This window comes from Callospermophilus lateralis, chromosome 2, assembly GCF_048772815.1.
Source record: "Callospermophilus lateralis isolate mCalLat2 chromosome 2, mCalLat2.hap1, whole genome shotgun sequence".
Classification (NCBI taxonomy): Eukaryota; Metazoa; Chordata; class Mammalia; order Rodentia; family Sciuridae; genus Callospermophilus; species Callospermophilus lateralis.
The window spans coordinates 7,017,495-7,039,404 of NC_135306.1; the positions used below are offsets into that span (position 1 = coordinate 7,017,495).

Here is a 21,910-nt window from a genome sequence, read left to right on the forward strand (position 1 = left end):
CATGCGCTCCAGCTGGGCAACCACCTCTGCTTTGGAAATAGAACTTGGACAAACGAATCCTTTTCATTAAAGAAAAATCTTCGGAGATAGTGGGGTTTATTTATTCGTTTATTTCCTCAAAAGTTGGGGTCAGGGAGTTGCATGGGAGTAGAACCACTGGCAGCTGTTGGGTTAAGCCAGTGTCACCTGTCTTTGACCCCTTTTGGGCTATAGGCTAAAAATGACTTGAAATGATCTGGAGTGCCTTATCCCTGGCCAATTTCCATGGTGGCGCTGGCATCAGCTGTGGGGAGCACCCGATTTCTCCAGCCCCTCTCCTGCTCCGCAGTAACTGGGGTGTAGTGGAGGCTGGGATACCCCACATATATCATTCCACACCCTTTGCAGGCAGCAGAAAGGAACCCTAGTGTGGTCAGTTCCAGGAAAGTGGGACAGGCCATTCCTGAAGCTCCCCAACGGGAGAAAGGGAGGGACCCTCAGGTTACAAGAATTTAGACAAGCTGACCCTCTAAAAGTGAGACTGTGAGGGCCATTACAAGTCCCTTACTCTGTTCCCTAATATGGAGACTCTGACCTCAGCACCTAATGAGGGCTGGTCATGCGGCCTCTCTGGACAGCGTTCAGACCCAACGTTGGCCTTAATCTGCACCCAGTATTGCCTGGACCAGTAATCCCAACATGGATGCTCCCACCCACACATGCCTAGAGGGCCTCCACTGCAGCAGGACTGGGGAGAAGTCCACCAGCCAGGGGTCATCTGTTCTCTAAGAGAACGATGTGTACCCGACATTCTTCCCAACACAGCTGGGACACTGGGCACTTTCGTCTCCACAGGGGGAGAAATTCCACCTGAAATCACTGACATTTAAAGAAAAGCAATGTTTGGGGTGGGATGATAGTGCCCCAATTCTTTTTTGAGGTCTCCCTCCAGCAGACAAAGCTCTTTCTGCCAGATCATGGGAAGGAGAGGGGACTCTCATCTATGCCACTCCCATTCTGGGTTCTGGGGCTGCTGAATGCAGCTGGTGGGACAAAGCCTGGCCTTGGACAGACCAGTGAGGATGTCCTGGGACTCAGACTGGTCAGCACAGACTGGCTCTGCACCTCCTTTTCCAGATAGTCCTATCAGACTACCCTCTCTGGGGTAGCTTGAGTTTTAGCCTTTTGGTTAAAGCGCAGCTGAGAGCCCTAGGTGAGGATAGAGAGGTCATATCAGACAAAGGCTTTGGCTGGGGGAACTGGGGTGCCACCCATTTCTGAGGATGAAGAAGCTCCAAGCAAGGCTAGTAAACAACCTAGTCTTTTATTTGCTCAAGGCCAGCTGTTGCAGGCCCCAAGGACCCCAGACTTCCAAAACAGACAGAGGGAGGGGGTAAACCCCTCTGCCTACCAGGTGCTGCTTGCCCTGACCCTGCTTTCTGCAGGAGGTGGGAAGGGACATAGACTTTACATCTGTGCCATCATATGTCTCCTTGGCTTTCAGGTATTATGAATATTCAGTTAGTGTAGAGAAGGAAACTGAGGCACATTGAACCCCCTCCCAGGCCTCTATTGGCTAATCGGAGGTTGGGCTACTTCCTCTTCTTCTCCACCCACAGAAGAATGAACTATAGACAGCCTGGTGAGGGTCTCAGGAGCCCATCTGGTGGCCTGTGTGTGTGGGGGAGGCCAGCCAGGGTCAAGGGCTGGGGGTGGGGGGAGCAGGAGGAGGGGTGTGGCTGGGATAGCAGCTGCTGGGTGAGGGGGAGGGAGTCAGTATTGAATAGGGGACCCCAGCTGGGGTTCCATAATGATATCAGTGGGGGACAGACAGAGCCCTCTGCTGTCCAGATGGGGAAACTGAGGCGGAGACTCCTCCAGTCTTTGGGAAGGGAGGGGTTTCCCATCAGTTATTCAGGTCCATCCATCTTCTCCACAAATGTGGCCATGAGCTGGAGTGCTCGTTGGCAGTCACTCAGTGCTCAGACTGAGACAGGAATGGAAGGCAGCTGGGTCACCTGGCCACATGGCCCCCCTCTGCTCCTGACACACCAGAGGGGCACCCTCCCCCACCTCAGCTGCTGGGAAGGAGCTCTGGGCTCAGGAGCCTGACTGCCTGCTTTCCCCTGCTCACGTGCCTGAGAAAGGCTCATTTTTAGCACCTGGCCTCTTTTCCCTGCCTGGAGGGAGCTTGGGGGATAGAGCAGGGAAGAAGGCAGCCACGGGGGACAGGGAGACCTGAAGGCTGGGCCCAAGGGGATGTTTGTCTGTTCCGTTCTCCCCCTGCAAGGGTGCCGAGGAAGAGAGGGGCCCTCAGCCTCCATGCAGCGTGGAAATGAAGAGGACGCTGTCCTGGTCCTGCAGCTGGTAGTCCAGCTCACCCTGGGGCAGGAGAGAGGACAGGGACCATCAGGACACGGTCTAGTTTCTCCCCAGGTGTTGGGAAGGGAACCAGGGAGGACTTGCTGCTCTGAGAAAGACAAGACTTTGCCAAATGAAATGGGTGCTCTGTATATCAACATGCAAGTCTAGAGGTGGTCCTAGATCTCACACTCACCACCTCCCCAGCAGCCCATTCTCTCCTTACTTGGGGTGGGACACTTGAGTAGCATCAGTTCAGGGGCTGGAGTGGCACAGAGATTATCCAGCCACCCTATCTGGGCTTAATGAGAGGCCCAAAGCTTTTCTACTGAAGCAGCGGCTGGGAGAGCAGGGGCTGGGAGAGCAGGGGCTGGGAGAGCAGGGGTAGGGGCTGGGAGAGCAGGGGTAGGGGCTGGGAGAGGGGTATCCCCGCTACGCTGGGGTACTGACCAGCAATTCCCAGTCGGCATCATTAATCAGCACCAGAATTCCTGGTCGCCTGTGGAAAAGATGGCATAAGTAGCAAGGATTGAAAGGCAGAAGACTCAAGAGTCTTTGGGCCGTAGGAGAAGAGGCAGTCCTTCTTTCTGAGGTTTTGGTTAAAGATCTGCCAGGCCAGGCGCAGTGGCACAACCTATAATCCCAGTGGCTCTGGAGGCTGAGGCAGGAGGATCAGGAGTTCAAAGCCAGCCTCGGCAAAAGAGAGGCAACCCAGTGGGACCCTGTCTCACAGCTCAGTGGTTGAATGCCCCTGAGTTCAATCCCCAGTACCCCCCTCCCACGAAAAAAAAAAAAAAAATCTTCCAGGAAGTAGAGGAACCCAGGTCAGAAGGCCTGGTCTTGAGGGCCAGATGGAAAGTGTGTGCAAGTGACAATACCATCACCCAGACCTTAGGCAAATTATTTTGTTTCTCTGCACATCAGTTTCTTTTTTTTTAGTGGTACTGGAGACTGGCCCAGGGACTTGGGCATGTTACAGGCAAGTGCTCTATCACTGAGCTACATCCCAGGGCCATTTTTGGATTTTATTTTGAGACAGGGTCTCATTAAGCTGCTAAGGCCAGCCTCAAACTTGAGATGCTCTTGTCTCAGCCTCCTGAGTAGCTGAGGTTACAGGCAAAAGCTGCTGCACCCAGCTGCACATCCGTTTCTTCATCTGAAAATGGGGCAAGCAGGCGCCTGAGTCACAGGTGTGCCCAAGGATGCAAAGAGATACAAATGGCTTGCTGGCCACACTGTCTGTCATGGTAACCGGAGAAGCAGCATACTTTTCCTGGGGTTTAATCTTAGTATTTTAGGCCCCAGATAGGAAGAACTCCAGCTTCAAGGCCCCCCACATGCCCATGCTTCCCCTGGAGAGGAGGCTACCTTAGCTCTTATAGATCAGGGATGGTTGCCAGAGGGACCTGAATGCTCAAGAGTAGTCCTGCCTCAGATCCACAAGGCAGCTTAGCTGGCTCCTACTGGCAGTAGCCCAAAGGGCACTGCTATCCTCGCAGGTGGCCTCTGGGACTGCTGCACCAGGGTCTGAACCAGAGGCCCTGGGGGGCACCCCTAGCCCCCAGGAACTGAAGGAGCCTCACAACTGTGTTACCTGCCTCTTTTACTTAAGCTTGAAGAGAACTTGTTAGAAGTAAAGTGACTCCCTGGCACAGGGAACCTGGTCCTTTGCCATCAGGCTGGGCTAGGCTGGGTGAGAGAGGTAGGAAAGCTTTGGACTTTTATAGGGTATCCATAATGAGAGATTAAATGTGTGTTCCTGAGAGGGTACATGCATGCAGTTAATGACCCCTGGAATCCGAGACCTGTGTGTCCCATACAGTACCTATTGGCCATATGTTGCTATTTATATTATAATGAAATAAAATGGAATGTTTAGTTCCTCACTCACACTAGCTGTACTACAAGAGCTCAACAGCCCCATGTGGCAGCAGTTACCACACTGGACAGCACACATATGGAACACCTCTATCACTGCAGAAAGTTCCATGGGATAGCACTGTCCTAGATAGTTCAATGACAAGAGGGACCTTGAGCAGCATCTTTTTCTTAGAATTTTCTGTATAGAGAGAGTAATGGAGGCCCAAAGAAGCAAAGTAACTTGCCTCAGATTTCACAGCAAGTTTGTGGCTGCCAGAAGGTGTAACTGGATTTTTTGGAGAAATTCACCAGGCTCCTTTCATCACGTGTGTGTTGCCCAGGTCTTGTGCATGAGAGGCAGGCACTCTACCAACTGAACTGTATCCCCGCCCCTCGTGAGGGCTTTTAACAAATTCCGGACAGTCCAGTGTGGTATCAAGAAAACTGAAAATTGACCTCAGACAGAACTGGATAGCTCTTTTCTCAGAGGAGACAGGGAGAACAAAGAGGGAACAGGACCCAGAGGAGGCTGAGACTGAACCCAAGGATAGGGGCCCAGACTTCCTCCCACCCTGTCTTCTTCAGGGAAGAGAGGAAGGGACTCACACACTGTCTCCCTGGAGGAACAGCTCTGGCCGCTCTTTTAGCAAATTCTTCTTGATCCAGATGAGGAGGTTCCGGATGTCCCCTGGAGAGGAAGACACAACTAATATCAAACCCAGGTCATTATTTTTTGTTTTGTTTTATTACCAGGGATTGAACCCAGGGTTGCTTAACCACTGGGCCACATCCCAGGCCCCTTTTACTACTTTTAAAAACTTCAAAAATAGGGTCTTGCTTAGTTGCTAAGGCTGGCCTCGAACTTGTGATTCTCCAGCGTCAGCCTCCCGAGTCTCTGGGATTACAAACATGCGCCACCTGGTTCAGCTCTGAGGCTGGCTCTGAACTCACAATCCTCTTGCCTTAGCTTCCTGAGTTGCTAGGATTATAGGCTTGCACCATGGTGCCCGGTTCATGCTAATCTTCTCTGTATTATTATAATTTTAGAAAGTTTGATGCTGAAGTGAGCACTTTTTTTTTTAATATTTATTTTTTAGTTTTAGATGGACACAATATCTTTATTTATTTATTTATATGTGGTGTTGAGGATCGAACCCAGTGCCTCGCGCATGCCAGGCGGGCGCGCTATCACTTGAGCCACATCCCCAGCCAATGTGAGCACTTATTTTTGATCTGTTAACTAGCAAGGGATCCTCCCCCTCAGCCTCCCCAGTTGCTGGGACTATAGGTGTATGCCACCACAGGCAGCTCAAACCTAAATGATTCTTGGGTCCCAAAACCTTGCCTGGCCCAGAAGGGAGTGCATGTGGGAGCTTACAGGGCTTTTTTTGGACTAGGCTGTGATGGCCCATGAATTTGTGGGTTCTTAAGATGAGGAAACGAATTAGGAGAGGTTAGTGACTTTTCAGAGAGATCTTCACAGAAAATGGCCTCTGGCCCTGCTGAAAGCTTGAAAAAGTACTGGCCCTTACCTATAGCAAGGGACTCAAGACAGTCACATCTTAAGGTCTGGGAGACAAAACCCCACCCACAAGTCCTGGAAGCTGATCTGGACTGCCCCAGCCAGGCTTCTGAGAGGGCCCTGAAGAGCCCCTTCCACCTCCATCTCCAGCCAGTCCCAGATGGAGAGGATTGGGCTTTGTTCTTGGAAGGGTCTGCATATATTTCCCTTTGTGAGGGGAGAAAAACAATCACTGAGCTGATAACATCAGTTAATTTCCTCTAGCACAGGGAGAGAAGGATCCTTCACCAGCAAGGGACACTGACAGATCACTGCTGCGCCACTCTCTGCCTCCAGAGCCCTCAAGACTGGGGATGGCTACCTTGAAGACGCAAGAGGTTCAGGGTCAAAAGGGCCTCTCCTGCTCAGCTGAACACCGAGATCTGCTTCATTGTGGATCTGGTGTTCTGGAGGAGCCACCAGTCTCTGTGTACTCACACGGAGGCTCAGAGGCTGGGTCACCTCAGGATCAAAGGTGCCAGGCCACAGCACACTGGGATCTGACTCTATAAATTGCTTGGACATGAAGAGGTTTTTGCTCTGTGCTCCATGTGGGTTCGGAAGCGCAGCTCACATGCAACCGCTGCCTTGGGTAGGGCTGGAAGCACTCTCCCTGGCCTGAATGCCACCTTCCCAGGCGGAAGGCTGTAGTCAAGATGTGCTGAGCCTCGAGGTTGGGCACCAACACCCCTAGATTGTACACCAGCAGAACACAGGGCCTGTGCCTATAAACAGGCAAAGTGTCCATAAACTGAGGCTGCTACCTTCCAATTTTATTTATTTATTTACTTGGTACTGGGGATTGAACCTAGGTATGCTCTATTACTGAGCTATACCCCTAGTCCTTTTTATTTTTTATTTTGAGACAGGGTCTCATTAAATTACTGAGGCTGGCCTAAAATTTGCAATGCTCCTACCCAGCCTCCTGGGTTGCTGGGATTACAGGCATGCGCCACCACTCCTGTAGTTCCTCCTTTTAAACAATGGAGTCTGCAGGAGGCATTCACCTGTAATCTCAGTCACCAGTGAGGTCGAGGACTGCAGGTTTGAGGTCAGCCTCAAACTTAATTAGTAAGCCCCTAAACAACTTGGCAAGACCCATAAAAAATAAAAGGGCTGAGGATGTAGCTCAGGGTAGAGCATTTGCATAGCCTGCGTAAGGCCCTGAGTTCAGTCCCTAGTACCACCAAAAACAAAGAGGCTAGAGGTGTAGCTCAGTGGTAAAGCACCTCAGGGTTCAATCCCCATCACCAAAACAAAACAAATAACATTCCTGGAACAGGCATGTGTGCGAGTACAGTCTCTAGCTATCTGTAGTCCACTTGGACTCTTGGAGGCTCCTCCCCAAGGCTTGGGTTCTAGAGGCTTTCTCTTGGCCCTGAATCCCCTTGGCCTCCACCCGGCACTGTCTGGTGGGCCTCTGGCCCATACGTCTTGTGGCCGCTCGATAGAGCCGCCACGACCTGACACATCCGTCAGCCAGCCTTGCAGGTGGGGCTGTGCTTGTGTGCAGAGGCAGCAACAGGGACTGGGCAGTGCCTGGACTAGGGACCACAGACTGCACCCCCACAACCCTATCTCCCTCCAAAAGGAGGGCATGTCTGCTCCATTATGGATAGGCTTGGGGGTGGGGGAGGGCCAGTGGTCATGCCGGGGTCATCCACGTGATGGCACCATCATGGAGTCCCGAGGGGTGGGCTGAGGGGTGAGTCTGCTGCCTGGTGCTGGCTCATTTATCATGATGCTCCTATTTGCTGAGGTCACTCCCTCCCTCCTCTGCCCACCCCCAACCCCAGGCCTGCCCACATTTTTGATAGCTGGTTTCCATGGTGAGGCTACCACATCACTACCGGTATTGTTCCCCCATGCTTGAATTTGAGAGTGGGGAGAGGTAGAACTCAAGGCTCCCTTCGCAGGCTGCAAAGACCACTCGGCCTGGCCTGAAACACACCCCCAGGGACATCTTGCTCAGCTTGTTGAGGCCCAGACAATATGCAAATAGGCTTCAAGCCAGATGGTCGGCTTCCAAAGGCACCCAGGGGAGGAGGAAGGGTTAAGCAGAGTCAGGGGCTGGTGGCTTGGGGATGGCTCTGAGATAAAGGTGGGGCTGAGAGACTCTCAACTCCACCTTTCCACTCTGTGTTCTCCTGCCTTTCCAATTCTGCTGAGAGTGGTCTCCTTCCTATGATCCCAGGCAATCATTCAAAAGACAAATATTTATTGAGCAACTACTATGTGCCAGGTACAAGGGAGATGGTGGTGAGCAAGATGGAAGCAGAGCCCACAGTCACGGAGCTAAGAGGACGGCAGCGAAACAGACATGACTTAAGTAGGTGATAAAATGCTACCTCCTTTGTCTGGGATCAGGAAAGGCCTTTTTTGGGGTGGGGTGGGTGGTAAGAGGGATTGAACCCAGGGGTGCTTAATCACTGAGCCACATCCCCAGCCTTTTTTATACTTTATTTAGAGACAGGGTCTCGCTGAGTTACTTAGGGCCTCACTAAATTGCTGAGGCTGGCTTTTAACTCAGGATCCTCCTGCCTCAGCCTCCTGAGCAACTGGGATTACAGACATACACCATCATGCTGGACTCAGGAAAGGTCTTTCTGAGGGTGTAAACACTGAAGCTCAGGTCTGAAGAATGAGTGAGGTGGCTGTGGGGGAGTACCCCAGACAGCAGTAAGAGCACACGGGAAGACCTAAGGCAGGATGGAACTGGCAGGTACAAGGTAACAGAAAGGAGAGGTTAAGAAGCTCAAAATGATGGAACCAGGGTTATGGCTCAGGGGTACAGCTTGCCTAGCATGTATGAGGCACTGGGTTTAATCTCTAGCACCACATAAAGATAAAAACAAATAAAATAAAGAAGCTCAACATGTGGGCTGGGGTTGTGGCTCTGTGATAGAGTGTTTTCCTAGCACAGGCAAGGCCCTGGGTTCGATCCTCAGCACCACATAAGAAAAAAAATAGATTAATTAAAGATATTATATTCAACTACAACAACAACAACAAAAAAAATTAAAAAAAAAAAAAAAAAAAAAAAAGAAGAAGAACAGCTCAACATGAGAGGGACCCTGAGGAGGGGCCTGCTCTGGAAGGTGCAACTCTTTTTTCATGAACCCCAGCGGGGCTGACCAAGTATGTGCTGTTTATCTGCCTTGACCCTTGAAGCCCGATCCAGCTCAAATATATGGCATACCCTCCCATTCCTAGAGTGGGAGCTGAGGCTCAGAACCCTGAACACAGGGGCAACTGAGAGGGGTGAAGAGTCAGACTAAGATCACTGACTGGAGTTGGATAGTCCTGGTTTTGAGTTGGACCCTGTCACTTGTACTTATTGACCTTGGAAAAGGAATTTCCAGAGCCTCAGTTTCTTTGCCTTGCAAAACAGGGTGGTCAGAATGCCTGACAGGTTGTTGTGAGGACTGAATAAAATGATCCACATACAATTTTTGGCACTGTGCCTGACCTATCAATGTTGTAATTATTCTGGAGTCCAGAGGGGGAACCTGTCTCCTCCATACTCTCTGGTGTCCTGGGCTTCCACACACTTGCTCTGCATAGCAGCCTGACACCCCAGCTTTGAAAAAGTCTGTCAAGTCTAATAATTTGTCAATCAGTGCTAGTTGGGGCTTTCTGAAAGAGAATTAGGGAAGTGGTAACATTGGGCTTCCTTCCTTGTTTTTTTTTTTTTTAAATCTTTTTTTCCCCCAGGGCTGAGGACCGAACCCAGGGCCTTGTGTGAGCTAAGCAGGCGCTCTGCCACTAAGCTAAATCCCCACCCCCACCCCCTTTTTTTTAAGACAGGGTCTCTTTCTGTTGCCCAGGCTGGCCTCAAACACCTGGGCTCAGGTGTTCCTCTTGCCTCAGTCTCCCAAATAGCTGGAACGGTGGGCCCCTGTGCCTGACTTCTTCCTTCCATTTTTTTATATTCAGACCCATAAGATGCCAGTGACCGGTCAAAGCCCTCAGGACAACCTGAGAGTAAGGAATCACATCCTGAGGCCATGGGTGCTAGCAGCCAGACTCCTACTCATGGCACTGGGGAGGAAGAGGAAGATGGATACTTAATGGCAAGGTGTCCAGCATAGAAGACCTTGCAGCCTGGCCTGCCCGCTGGGGGAGGGGAAGTGAAGACAGCTGCTGCTCTGTAGAAGAGTGGTTAAGAGTTCCCCCTCTGGAGCCAGAGGGAACTTAGCTGTGGGCTGGATGGCCTTGAGTAGGAAGTCACTTGACCTCTCTAAGTCTTGATGTCATCTACCTTTCAACAAATGGGAACAACAATCCACACTCCAAGAAGGCTGTGTGAGAATTAAGGTATAGCCTAGAAGCAGGTCACAGAGCGTGAAGCACACAGGACACGCTGAACAGACATGTGCCACAGGAGCACATGGCATGTCCATCCTAGCAGGCTCCTGGGAAAGCTTTCACCAAAATCCTTGCCCCAGTGACTTCTCCTTGTCTGGGGTATACACGCTGCCCAATATGGCAGGGCCACCAAGGGTGTCAACCCCAGGCTCTTGGGGCTGAAAAGGAACAACCTCAAGGTCCCATCTGACATTGAATCCTGCCTGCAACAGACTCTCATTCAGCCTCCTTAAACACCTCAGGGGCAGGAGGTCACTCCCAGGGAGTTGGGCTTCTCCAGCAGAAGCAAGTTTCCCTGCCACTCCCATCCACTGGGCCTGTTGGTTCTCAGGGTCCATGCCAACAATATGACCCTTGTCCCTATAATAGCCCTTCAGATTTAGGAGATCCTGGATCCCCTAAATCTTCCCTTCTGTAGATTATACCTTCCTGTCCCCACACCAAGGCTCCAAGACAGGGTTCTTCTGGGAGCCCACCCCAGGCCTAAGTTGAAAGGGAGAAGAAAGAGCTGGCGTAGGGGGAGTGAAAGAGAAGTGGAGGGAACTTCTGAGGCTCCATTTACAAATGAATGGGGTAAGAATGGAGCAGTTTGTGGGCTAAACTGGCCTCAGAAGGAGGTTTACAGATGTGCGAGGGGACGCTCCTCATTGTTTAATTAAGCAGAAAGTGGATCTTTTCAAAAGCAATTTTGCACAGGGACTGGGAGGGGTGGGAGGAGAGGAGGGAGGCAGGGAGGGGATCAGCAAACAGGCCCCAAGAGCAGAGAAAGGAACAGCTGGCCCCAGAGAGGCTGTGAAATGAATGCTAAACAGTTTAAAGCGCCCAGAAGCTCTGCTCAGCTCCTCCCCTCCTTCACCAGCCACCCTTTAATGTGAATCAGCAGGAGGAGGGGGCATGCGGGTGGGGCGAGAAAGGTGAGGCAGTCTCCTTCCTAAAGGGGAAGGGGCTGGCAGCCTGGAGTTGAAGGGATCCTTGAGTCATAAAGGCCAGCAGCCAAAATGGCCAGACGGTGGTTGGTGCCTAGCCCCAAAATCCCCTCCAATTAAGGAGATGATGACAATTAACACACACACATACCACCCGCCTCTTGCAAACACATACTTGCAACCACTTGCTGGATCTGCACATCCTACTTCACAAAAGGACATATACTTACATCTAGAACCAACTTTTCCAAATTGGAGTTGTTCAACAGATATCAGGCTCAATAAAGAGTGGAATTGGCCCATCTTCCATTCTACACATGGGGAGAGAGAGGTTGGCCAAAGCCACTAATGTGCAATGCACACTGGCAGGGCTCCTCTCTTGGAGTTTCATCCCCTTTGGCTTCTCCTGTCCTTTTACCATGTGGGGTGGGTTGGAAGTTCTCCCCTGGCCCAGGACCCACAGGTCCCCTTTTTTGTGAGACTTATCATAGTCTACAGTTTTTTTTCTTTCTTTTAATACTGGGAATTAAGCCCAGGAACACTCTATCTCTGAGCTACCTTTTCATTTTGACCAGGGTCTCATTAAGTTTCCAAGGCTAGCCTTGAACTTATGATCCTCCCGCCTCAGACTCCAGAGTTGCTGGGATTGCCACCATGCCTAGCAGTCACAATCTGTGATCCATGGCTCTTGCTATTTCAGCTGGAGTATCTAAGACCTGCTTGGCCAAGTGGCAGCCAGGGCTGGGAAGGTTGCCAGATGACAGATCTGGGCATGGGTTGGGGAGAGAATATAAGACTTCTCCAGCAGCATCAGGCCCCTTAGGTTCATGAGTGCCAGAATAAGGCCTGGCAACTGCAAACTAACTCTGTGGCTGCAATGTGACCTGTGCCTCTGGACACCGCAGGTCACAAATGGGGACCAGGAGTGAGCAATAGGGGCATCTTGCCTTCCTTCCCTGGGTTGATGGGCCTCCATGTTTTGCTATCTGGCTGAGGAATGAAGGAACAGAAACCTGAGTCCTAGCTCCTAGCCCAGCTTCCCTACCTAGGTAATTGTGGACAGGTCTCAGGTCCCTCCTCCTCTGTCTATTTTCCTTCCCTCTGAGGTCTGACTTCCTTGGTGATAGGATCTATCAGGGTCATAACAAAAATTAAACTAAATAACCAGTGAGGGTCATGAGTGAAAATAACAGTGTAAAAACTAAAAAACAGGTCTTGGGTGTGATACGTCAGGGTGATTCAGGGAGCCTCTTGGAACAAATGATGGGTTAATGCTTGGACTGCAGAGACCCTGCGGTCTGGGTGTGCTTCCCAGTGCTGCCACTTAAGTAATTATATGAAAAAGATCCCTTTTTCACTTTAACTTATTTATGTATTTTTTGGTAATGCTGGGATTCAAACTCAGGGCCTCCTGCATGCCAGGTAAGCTCTACTACTGAGCTACACCCCCAGCCCAGTTTCGGCCTTTTAAAATTGAAATAATAGGAGCTATCTCCTAAGAATGTGGGAAAATGATCTACAAAACCTATTGAGACTTTAGCTGCCACTCCAAACTCAGCCTGTGCCCCCCTTAATCCTGGCCTTCCTTCAGCTCTCTACCCAGACCAAGGCTTTTTGCCCCTTGGAGTTTTCCCAAGTGCTGTCTCCCTGCCTGGAAAGGCCCAGGCCTCTTTGCTCTCTCCCTGCAGTTTATCAGGTTGGCTTCCTTCCATTCTTCAGGCCTTCACTCAACCTCACCTCCTTGAATTGAGGACGCCTTCCCTGACCACTTGTTAGTCCCATTCCAAGCACCTATGTGCTCTTCTCATGCCAATCACTGGAGTCTGTGATGGTACAGTTTTATGTTTGTTTCCTTATTTACTGCCAGCTCCATTTGCATGCCACAGTTAACTTCATGAAGGCAAGAACCCACCCAGCAACCAGTGCACTGGAGGCACCAGTGCAAAAGGAGGCAATCAAAAAATACTGCCAACTACATGAAAGAATTAAGTACTTCCTACCATTCATTCCTGGCACTTGCTGAGTACTCTGTCAATGAATGAATGAGATGGAGCTAGAATGGTGAAAACTAGTGGGCTTTCATGCCAAGCAAACTTAAGAGGAAATAAGTCATAATGTGCTATTTTAATAAACTTCCAGGAAAGATCTTTGAGAGGCTTTATCTGAGAACCCTTGCTTCCTCTCAAGGCTGCCAAGGTTGCGTGGCCATCTGCCACACTAAGAAACAAGAATCTATCATCTGAGCGTCCCCGTCACCCCCAGAAAGGACGCAAAGTCTTACTATCCTGCTGTTTTAACACCAACTACACACAGCCCCAGCTCAAGGTGAGTAGTACCCTGATTCTGGATAAATGTCCCCCAGCCTCTAAGAATGGCAGGGAGCCAAGGACCCAAAGGAGGGCCAGAGATGGCCATGGCAACCAGTGGATTTGGACAAGTGTAATTGTTTTGTTCCTGGCAGATGTGTCCACTTCAGAAGAATCTTATCAAACCTACCTGATCATTTTTTAGTATCCACCTCCTAGAACCTCATTCCCCTGCTTCCGCATATGCTTGATGGCCTCATCTCAGCCTCAGAAAGAGACTGGGCTCCTATCCCTGAGTATCTGCTCTCAGCAGGACTCACTGCTAGGGCTGTAAAAGACCTGACAGTCACCAGATCCAGACCCTGCCCTAGGTTACATTGGATGGTTACCCTAGCATACCTCTGGGTTAACTCCTCACTTGAAAGTAGGGGCTGACTCCTCTTATTCATGTTTGTCACCTCAATGACCAGACACAGTCCACCTCACAGAAAGTGCTCAGTACATATTTGTTCAAGAAAGATTAACGAGTTTCTCCTTTAGTCAACCTCCCTCCTCCAATTTTTCTGGCTGGAGCCTTTTCATTAGTCTAAATCTCTGCACTGTCAGGAGAGTCCAATTGTTTGGTCCGTTCTCAGGGAAGGTTACGTCCTTGAAAAGACCTTCCCTGTGCTGCCACATTATAATAATAGAGGGCTGGGGATATAGCTCACTTGGTAGTTGCCTCATATGCACAAGGCCCTGGGTTCAATCCCCAGCACACACCCCCACCCCCCACATAATGGCATAATTTACTTCCTCCTCCTAACATCTCTAAGAGAGAAGGACTGCCATACCCACTTCATAGCTGAGAATACTAGAGTTAAAGAAGACTAGGTCCCTGGCCTAAGGTTCTAAGGAGTATGAAACCATCACAGAACTAAGTAACCCCACTTCCCTCCCACGAAGCTGGTTGATCCCAGAGAAGATGGGAGAAAAGTATTCTGGTGACTTTTTCTTCCTTCCCACCCCTAGTCAGGGAAATCCTACCCATTTCCACTGAACAGGGCTAAATGATCCCATAGACCCTCTCCTGCCCAATATCCACTCCCCCACCCCAGCTTAAAAAGCCAATACTCACAAGGCTCCTCCTGCCCAGGCAAGGTGATTTGATGTTTTTTTACACCATCAAATAGGAGCTCCGCACCACCTCTGCAAAGGAAGGCCAAAAAAGACAGCCAGGTGAGCTCCTGCAAACAGAACTAAGTGAGAACTAAGATGAGAATGGAAGAAGAACTAAGGATGAGAATGGAAGTAGAAGCCCAAGAGACACAGAGTCCAAAGTTCAGGAACAGCACCGGTGACTAACTCTCAAATGCGACTTCCTGCTGTGGTAAGGTAGGTATAAGTAATTTTTACTAATAATCAAGCAGACTGTTTGCCCCAGAAGCAGCCGAGTACACAGTTACAGAACATTAGCTTTGGAGCTGCCAATTCCAACATGGAGACCAGGCTCCATCTCTGCCAACCAGGGCATGTGACTCCATCTTCTCATACCTTGATCTTTCCATCTGCAAAAATGCTGAAAAGCCTTGTAAGACCTTCTGCAGATCCTATGCATCTCAAAGTTTCCTCTGGCCAGGTGAGGTCTAGAAATGACCCTGTCCCTGTCCCCTGCTGCTAGCCTGGTGGGCATACCACAGCACCGGAGGCTGAGAGTCCACTGAGCTCTCAGCCTCAGCTAGCATCCACCAAGAGTAATCCTGCCATTTATAAGATGCTCCTCACCTTATTTCATCCTCAAGGCATCACAGGGAAGAACTGGGAGGGAGGCAGATATCATTAACTCCATTTCATAGAGAAGCAGGCTGATTCCTGGAAAGGTTAAGTGACTTGTGCAAGGTCAGACAGGAAGCAGCTGCACTAAAATATGAATCTAACTGGTTTCTGCTCAGCCCCAGCAGCCTTGCTGAGAAATACATAAATAAGACTCTCCAAAGGTCAGAAAGCCCCCTGAGGGCAGAGTTTGGTTCATTTCTGTGTCTCAACATTGTGCCCTGGGAAGGCAGGAACAGCAGAGATAATCAGAGTCAAGTACAGAAGCCAGGACTCCTGATGTGGGCAGCAGGACTCTTTCAGTGCCCCATACTCATCTCCCTTTGGGTCTCCTGATTCCCATCTCAGACCTAACATGGGTTTGACCTGAGAAGGCCCTAATAGACTTGATGGATGGGATACCTCCCAGCCTACCACCCTTTCCCAATTTCAGGGAACAGAGATGTCCTGAGACAGCCCACTGGGAGGCAAAGGCAAGGAAAGCATTGTCATGGGAGAAACATGGGGCGACTGTCATCCAAACAAGGTCACGCTTTGTTGATGCAGAAATGTGGAGGGGGAGCAGAGGCCCATCTGTGGCTGTGTGCAGGGCCATTTCAGCTGCAAGCCCACACAGAGCCTCCATTTATCTCCTTCCAAGAGCCTCATTTTCTCCTGGGTAGGGGTTGGCACATGTAGCAGCTGGGATGGGGGATGGTGACAGGCAAGGGGCTCAGGAATTGGGGGTCAAAGAAGATGGGTGGGAACTGGAGGCACTGGGACCCAGGCAAACAACCAAGAGTGGCCAAAGCTGGTGGTGCCAGTCTCAGAGGCTGAATCTGTTTTTTCCCTTTATAAATGGATGAAGGCAGAACCAGTCTGGCTCAGAGAGTAACCTGTCACTGCTGGATTCACTGGGCCCCAGGGGAGGGGTTGGCACTTCTGTCAGCACATCTGGAGTGAGGGAAAGTGCATACCAAGCCTCTAGAGTGATCCTAGGAGGCAGACAAGGGTCCTGTTCTAGCCCCATGGACCCAACCAAATCTTCTTATGTCTTACAGGATTTGCTATGCAACTCAACTAAGATCTCCATCTTCTCTCCACGTGCCCAGACATTCCTGCTGGATGTCTGTTTATACCAGTGACAGATACAGTCATTCCCAAAACTGTCTTCCTTCTACTAGTTCATCTTCATCGTCTTTATCATCTATTCATCTATATTTGGTTCTTTTTTTAAAAAAATATATTACTTCAGTTGTGGATGAATCTTTATTTTTATTTATTTATTTTTATGCGGTGCTGAACCCAGTGCCTCATACATATTAGGTAGACGCTCTATCACTGAGCCACAACCCCAGTCCTATATTTGATTCTTTATTTCCCTTTTACTGCTGGAATACAAGCCCTGCCTAAAACAGGGCCTACCACACAGTGGGCGCTCAACAAATACTTGCCAAATAAATGAAAATGTTCATTTTTCTTATTTTTTCTCTGACCTCAACGGTACCCTCCTTTGTTAATACTTCCCCAACTCAGGGAGGAGGAAAAGGAATGTGGTAAAGAGAATCTCACATTTGGATTTTAACAGCCTGAATGAAGGACTCAAAACACATCCATACTATGCACTTTTGAATTTTGAGAAAAAGCTCTGCTAGGAACAGTTCAAGAGGGAAGACAGAAGATGGCAGAACTAGTTACTGACAAAAGAGAGAATGGTGCAAGAAGCTTTTTAGAAGGCTCAAAAAAGAGCTGCTGGGGGCTGGGGATACATAGCTCAGTTGGTAGAGTGCTTGCCTCACATGCACAAGACCCTGGGTTCAATCCCTAGCATCATCATACACACACACACACACACACACACACACACATACCCAAAAAAAAAAAAGAGCTGATGGGGCCAAGAGGACTATATCTGCTCAGGGGTTAGAGACAAAGTCCTAACCCAAACTCTTCTAGGATCTGTGATGGTAGGAAAACAGGGAAACAAGGGAGATAATGGTGGGCACGGCAGCTTCTTTGCAAATCTGCCCAGGTTCAGGGTGAAACACATCTACTAAGAGATGTAGGAAGTAAAAGGTCAGAGATAAAAATATGCAAGGACAGAGAGCAGGGACTTGGGTTTGCAATGCATCTTGGGCATTCTTACTTCTCAAGAAGATACAATTCTCATGGGACAATGGTGTAGGTAGTGATGGAAGGAGGTAGATAGATGGGTAGAGGGATGTTGTCTTGTTTTGCTGGAACTCACTACTGCTCTTGGGGGTAAGGGAAGCTGAAACTAGAAAAGAAGTAATTATGTTGGCCTGTGAATTCATGACTTCCTCACTGTTGCCTGCACAGTATCTGGAAGACAGAAGACATCTCTGGTGAAGAAACACCACGTCTGCTTAATGAGAATAAAAGGCAAGTTGACTATGGATAAATCCCAGCCTGGCGATCTGAAGCTTCTCCCTTTACAGCTCTACTGAGGCCTGTCAAGACAGAAGGGATTCTCCTAAAATGCCCAGGTTTTGGGGTACAGCTGGGCCAAGGGTGAGTGAAGCAAAATAGTCAGAAAGCCTGACCAATGTAGTTCTAATTGGATCCAAGCGGCTAGACAATAATCATCAATTAAAATGCACTTAACATTCATGAGGCTACCCCCTTCTAAGGGACAGAAATGCTGAACACTGTAGGGCATGGACAGAGTGCTATTTATCTTTGTATCCTCTGTGTCTGGCTCACTGCCTGGCACATGGTAGGCACTCAATAAATGACTGGTGAATGAACCACCCAATGAAGGGAAAACATGAAAGAAACTGGAAGCATCCAATGAGAGGAAAGGCATTTGGACAGAGGTTTTAGATTCCTATCCCTGACTTTTCCTCTCCCTTTTCCAGTGCGCGCGTGTGCGTACACACACGTGTACACACACACACACACACACACACACACAGTCTTATCCTTTTCATGTGATTCTGGCAATGATATCACCACCCATCTTTTAGGGTCTCAGTTTCTTTGCTGTCTCTCTAAGCTATGCAGTTTTTCTCAGAGTTTTTAATTTTTATTTTGAGTCAGTTGCACAGGGCCTTGCTAAGTTGCTGAAGCTGGCCTTGAACTTGCAATTCTCCTGTCTCATACTCCTCCCTAAAGGCTACCAGGATTACAGGTGTGCACCACCATGCCTGGTTTTCTCTGTTTTGAAACCAGGACAAACCTGTTTGTTGGAGGGATAAGATAGTGGCTTAAGAAGATTTCCTCTCTACCGTTTTCTTCAGTTATTGATGTGTTCCAATCCCTGCATTTTCATCTTGTGCAAAATATACTGCCAATATTAGTCTCTCCCAATGTGGTTATCACAGTTATCCCCATACCTCTACTCGACTCAAGATCTGCAGAGGCACTCAGCAAGTTTACTGACTATCCTGAAAAGAGCTTCAGGTCTTTTTAAAATCCCAAATTTTGCGAAAAAGAAGAAGAAGAAAAAAAAGAGTTCCGTCTTGTCCACACATCCCACAAGAAACAAAGCCTCAAGAACCGTGTAAGCGGATATTGAAACTGCTGCCTGAAGAAAGAAATCATGGGTTGGAGAGCGGTTCTTTCAAGGAGCCAGATGCCAAACCCATGGACCTGGTAAAGTGCGTAGAGAGGCCACCCGCTAACCGTCATGTCTTTTGAGCCTTACAGGTACTGGGCACAGCGGAGTACCCAGAACGCACCTCCCCGCCCGTGTGTGCGCCTCTATTCCTGGACATACGGCGTTGCCGAGGGAGACCGAGCCTGTCAGACTCGAGGCGGGTGGCACGGCTCACGGCAGGCGCTGGGAGCCTAGGCAACTCGGCCGTGTCAGGCCTCGAGACAGGAGAGGAGTTGCGGGCCCGAGGACTTCAATCCATACCCAGGGTGCCCCAGCTCTGCTACTCACCCGAACTCCACCTCCACTGACAAGGGCGCTGCCATGTTGAGGAAGCCGAGCTCGCAGGAAACTCCCCTGAACTTCCGGAGCTCCCGCCCACTTCCGGTCGCCGCCCGGAGCCACGTCCGGAAAAGGCGGTGCCCAAAGGTCATCCTCCTCAGCTATTGGAAGGCGCGGAGGGCGGAGCAGGGAAAGTCACGGGCGTTCCCGGGGATCTGGAGTCGATGTGCCTTCGCCTGTTGGCGGCCGGGTTCCGGGACCCGCACTGGGAATCAACTTGAGACCGCAGCTAGGCGGAAGACAGCCCCAGCACCTTTTCGACAGACTGTGAGCCACATTACTGTTTATCTTGCGTTAGTTACAAATCTGTCTTTAGCCTACATACCGCTTGGGCGAGCCCATTCACTCGTCTGACGTCATAGTGACCTCCTAAATATTTCTGACACAAAAGTCTCTCCCCTGAGCTATCAATTCACTGTCCAACCGCCCCTTTGGATATTAAGCTGGCTGTCACTACTCAAAATTTATTCCATGTTCATGTGCCCAGCATCTTGTTTGGTGCTATGGATGCAGTAGCAAGGGGCAGGGAGTGTGTGTGTGTGTGTGTGTGTATGTTTTAAAACCCTCTTTGTGTTGGGAATCGAACCCAAGGCCTCGTACATGCTAGGCAAGCACTTTATTACTGAGCTACATTCCTAACATGCAGTATCTTTAGGGCCTCACAGTCTAACCGGGAAAAAATCTGTAATAAAATAAACATGCTGGGCTGGGGTTGTGGCTCAGTGGTAGAGCGCTCGCCTAGCATGTGCGAGGCCCTGGGTTCGATCCTCAGCACCACATAAAAATAAATAAAATGAAGGTATCGTGATCGTGTCCAACTACAACTAAAAAAGAAAATATTAAAAAAAAAAAAAAAAACAAGGGGCTGGGGATGTGGCTCAAGCGGTAGCGCGCTCGCCTGGCATGCGTGCGGCCCAAGTTCGATCCTCAGCACCACATACAAACAAAGATGTTGTGCCTTCCGGAAAAACAAAACAAAAAACAAGAAGGGCTGGGGATGTGGCTTAAACGGTAGCACGCTCACCTGGCATGCGTGTGGCCCGGGTTCGATCCTCAGCACCACATACAAAAAAAACAAGAAATAAGCATGCTAATCAATTATATATATATTTGTTTGTTTGTTTGTTTTGTTTTGTTTTGTACCGGGGATTGAACCCAGGGGCCCTTAACCACTGAGCCACATCCCCAACCCTTTTTTTAATAAAGTAATTTTTCAATTGTCAATGGATTCTTTTTTTTTTCTTTTTCGTTGTAGTTGGACACAATACCTTTATTTATTTTTATCTGAGGTTGGAACCTAGGGCTTCACATGTGCTAGGCTAGTGCTCTACAGCTGAGCCACAACCCCAGCCCCTGAATCTTTATTCTATTTATATAAGGTGCTGAGAATTGAACTCAGTGCCTCACAATGCTAGGCAAAAGCTCTACCACTGAGCTACAACCCCAGCCCCCCAGCCCTTTTTTTGTATTTATTTAGAGCCAGGGTCTCACTGAGTTGCTTAGGACCTCACTAAGTTCCTGAGGCTGGCTTTGAACTTGCCATCATCCTGCCTCAGCCTCCTGAGCTGCTGGGATTATAGGCACGTGCTACCATACCCAGCTAAGAAAGGCTTTATTTTTTATTTTTTTATTTTTTAGTTCTCGGTGGACACAACATCTTTGTAGGTGGTGCTGAGGATCGAACCCGGGCCGCACGCATGCCAGGCTAGCGCGCTACCACTTGAGCCACATCCCCAGCCCCCACCCTTTTTTTTTTTTTTCCGAGAGAGAGAGAGAGAGAGAGAGAGAGAGAGAGAGAGAGAGAGAGAATTTTTTAATATTTATTTTTTAGTTATTGGCGGACACAACATCTTTGTGTATGTGGTGCTGAGGATAGAACCCCAGCCGCACGCATGCCAGGTGAGCACGCTACCACTTGAGCCACATCCCCAGCCCGAAGAAAGGCTTTTAAGTGGTAAGACACTTCAATAAGAAAGGGGGAGCTGGAAATGTAGTTCAGAGGTAGAGCCTTAAGTTCAGTCCCCAGCATTGCAAATAAACCTGACTGGACTTGCTGGGCTCTAAAGCCTAAGTAGAGTGAATTGAGTGGATATGAGAGAAGCATTCCAGTGAGGAGAGCAAAAGGTGAAAATAAGCCGAAGCATCAAGGGAAGAAAGTGGAAGTTGGGGAGCAGAAATGGAAATTGCTAAGAGATGAGGCTAAGCCAAGCCATGCCTTATAAGCCAGGTAAGCATTTCAGTGTCTAGGAGCACTACTGCTTGACTTGAGGCGGAAGGTTTGGGGAGGGATGGAATTGTGCTTTAAAATAACTAAGTGGTAGAGTGGTTGCCTAGCATGTGCAAAGCCCTGGTTCAATCCCCAGCACCACAGACAAATAAAAATTTAAAAACTTTTTTCTGGCTGCAGTGTCAAATGGTTTGGAGGGAAACACGGAAGAGGATATGGAGACAACTGAAGTTTATTACAAAAACCCAAGGCAGAAATGGAGTGGAGCAGAGTGGGTGTTCTATGGGTCTCCAAACATTAGTACTCCCAGAGTTGAGCACTGCTAAAGGATGGTGATGTAGCCTGATGGTTAAAGATGTAGTGATTATGTTAAGAGCTAGCAAAAAAAAAAAAAAAGCTAGCAGTTCGGCTGGATGCAATGGCACATGCCTGTGATCCCAGCGACTCAGGAGGCTGAGGCAGGAAGATCATAAATTTGAGACCAGCCTCAGCAACTTAGTGAGACCTTATCTCAAAATAAAAAAATAAAAAGGGCTGAGGACTTAGCTCAGTGGTAAAGCCACACTGGGTTCA

At 49.3% G+C, this 21,910-nt stretch overlaps 1 protein-coding gene and 1 non-coding gene across 2 annotated transcripts; one reads left to right on the forward strand and one right to left on the reverse strand.

Moving 5' to 3' along the window:
- Positions 1-95: 95 nt before the first annotated feature.
- On the reverse strand, positions 96-19,120 carry Urm1 (ubiquitin related modifier 1). Its single transcript, XM_076843091.2, has 5 exons — positions 19,060-19,120; positions 14,479-14,549; positions 4,807-4,888; positions 2,791-2,839; positions 96-2,361 (listed from the first exon to the last, which is right to left on the reverse strand). The coding sequence occupies exons 1-5, from the start codon at positions 19,092-19,094 to the stop codon at positions 2,293-2,295; spliced, it is 306 nt and encodes a 101-aa protein (XP_076699206.1). The 5' UTR covers positions 19,095-19,120; the 3' UTR covers positions 96-2,292.
- Positions 19,121-19,817: 697 nt separating this feature from the next.
- Trnaa-agc (transfer RNA alanine (anticodon AGC)) lies at positions 19,818-19,890 on the forward strand. The gene has a single exon. It is a non-coding gene; the product is annotated as a tRNA-Ala (tRNA).
- The last annotated feature ends 2,020 nt before the right edge of the window (positions 19,891-21,910 follow it).

Bases quoted from the DNA above. Each gene is read 5' to 3' on its own strand.
- Urm1 (XM_076843091.2), bottom strand. From the start codon at position 19,094: ATGGCAGCGCCCTTGTCAGTGGAGGTGGAGTTCGG. The intron at 4,889-14,478 runs GTGAGTATTGGC...CTTCCTCTCCAG, and splicing joins GCCTGGGCAGGAGGAGCCTT to GGGACATCCGGAACCTCCTC. The intron at 2,362-2,790 runs GTCAGTACCCCA...CTCCTGCCCCAG, and splicing joins ATGCCGACTGGGAATTGCTG to GGTGAGCTGGACTACCAGCT.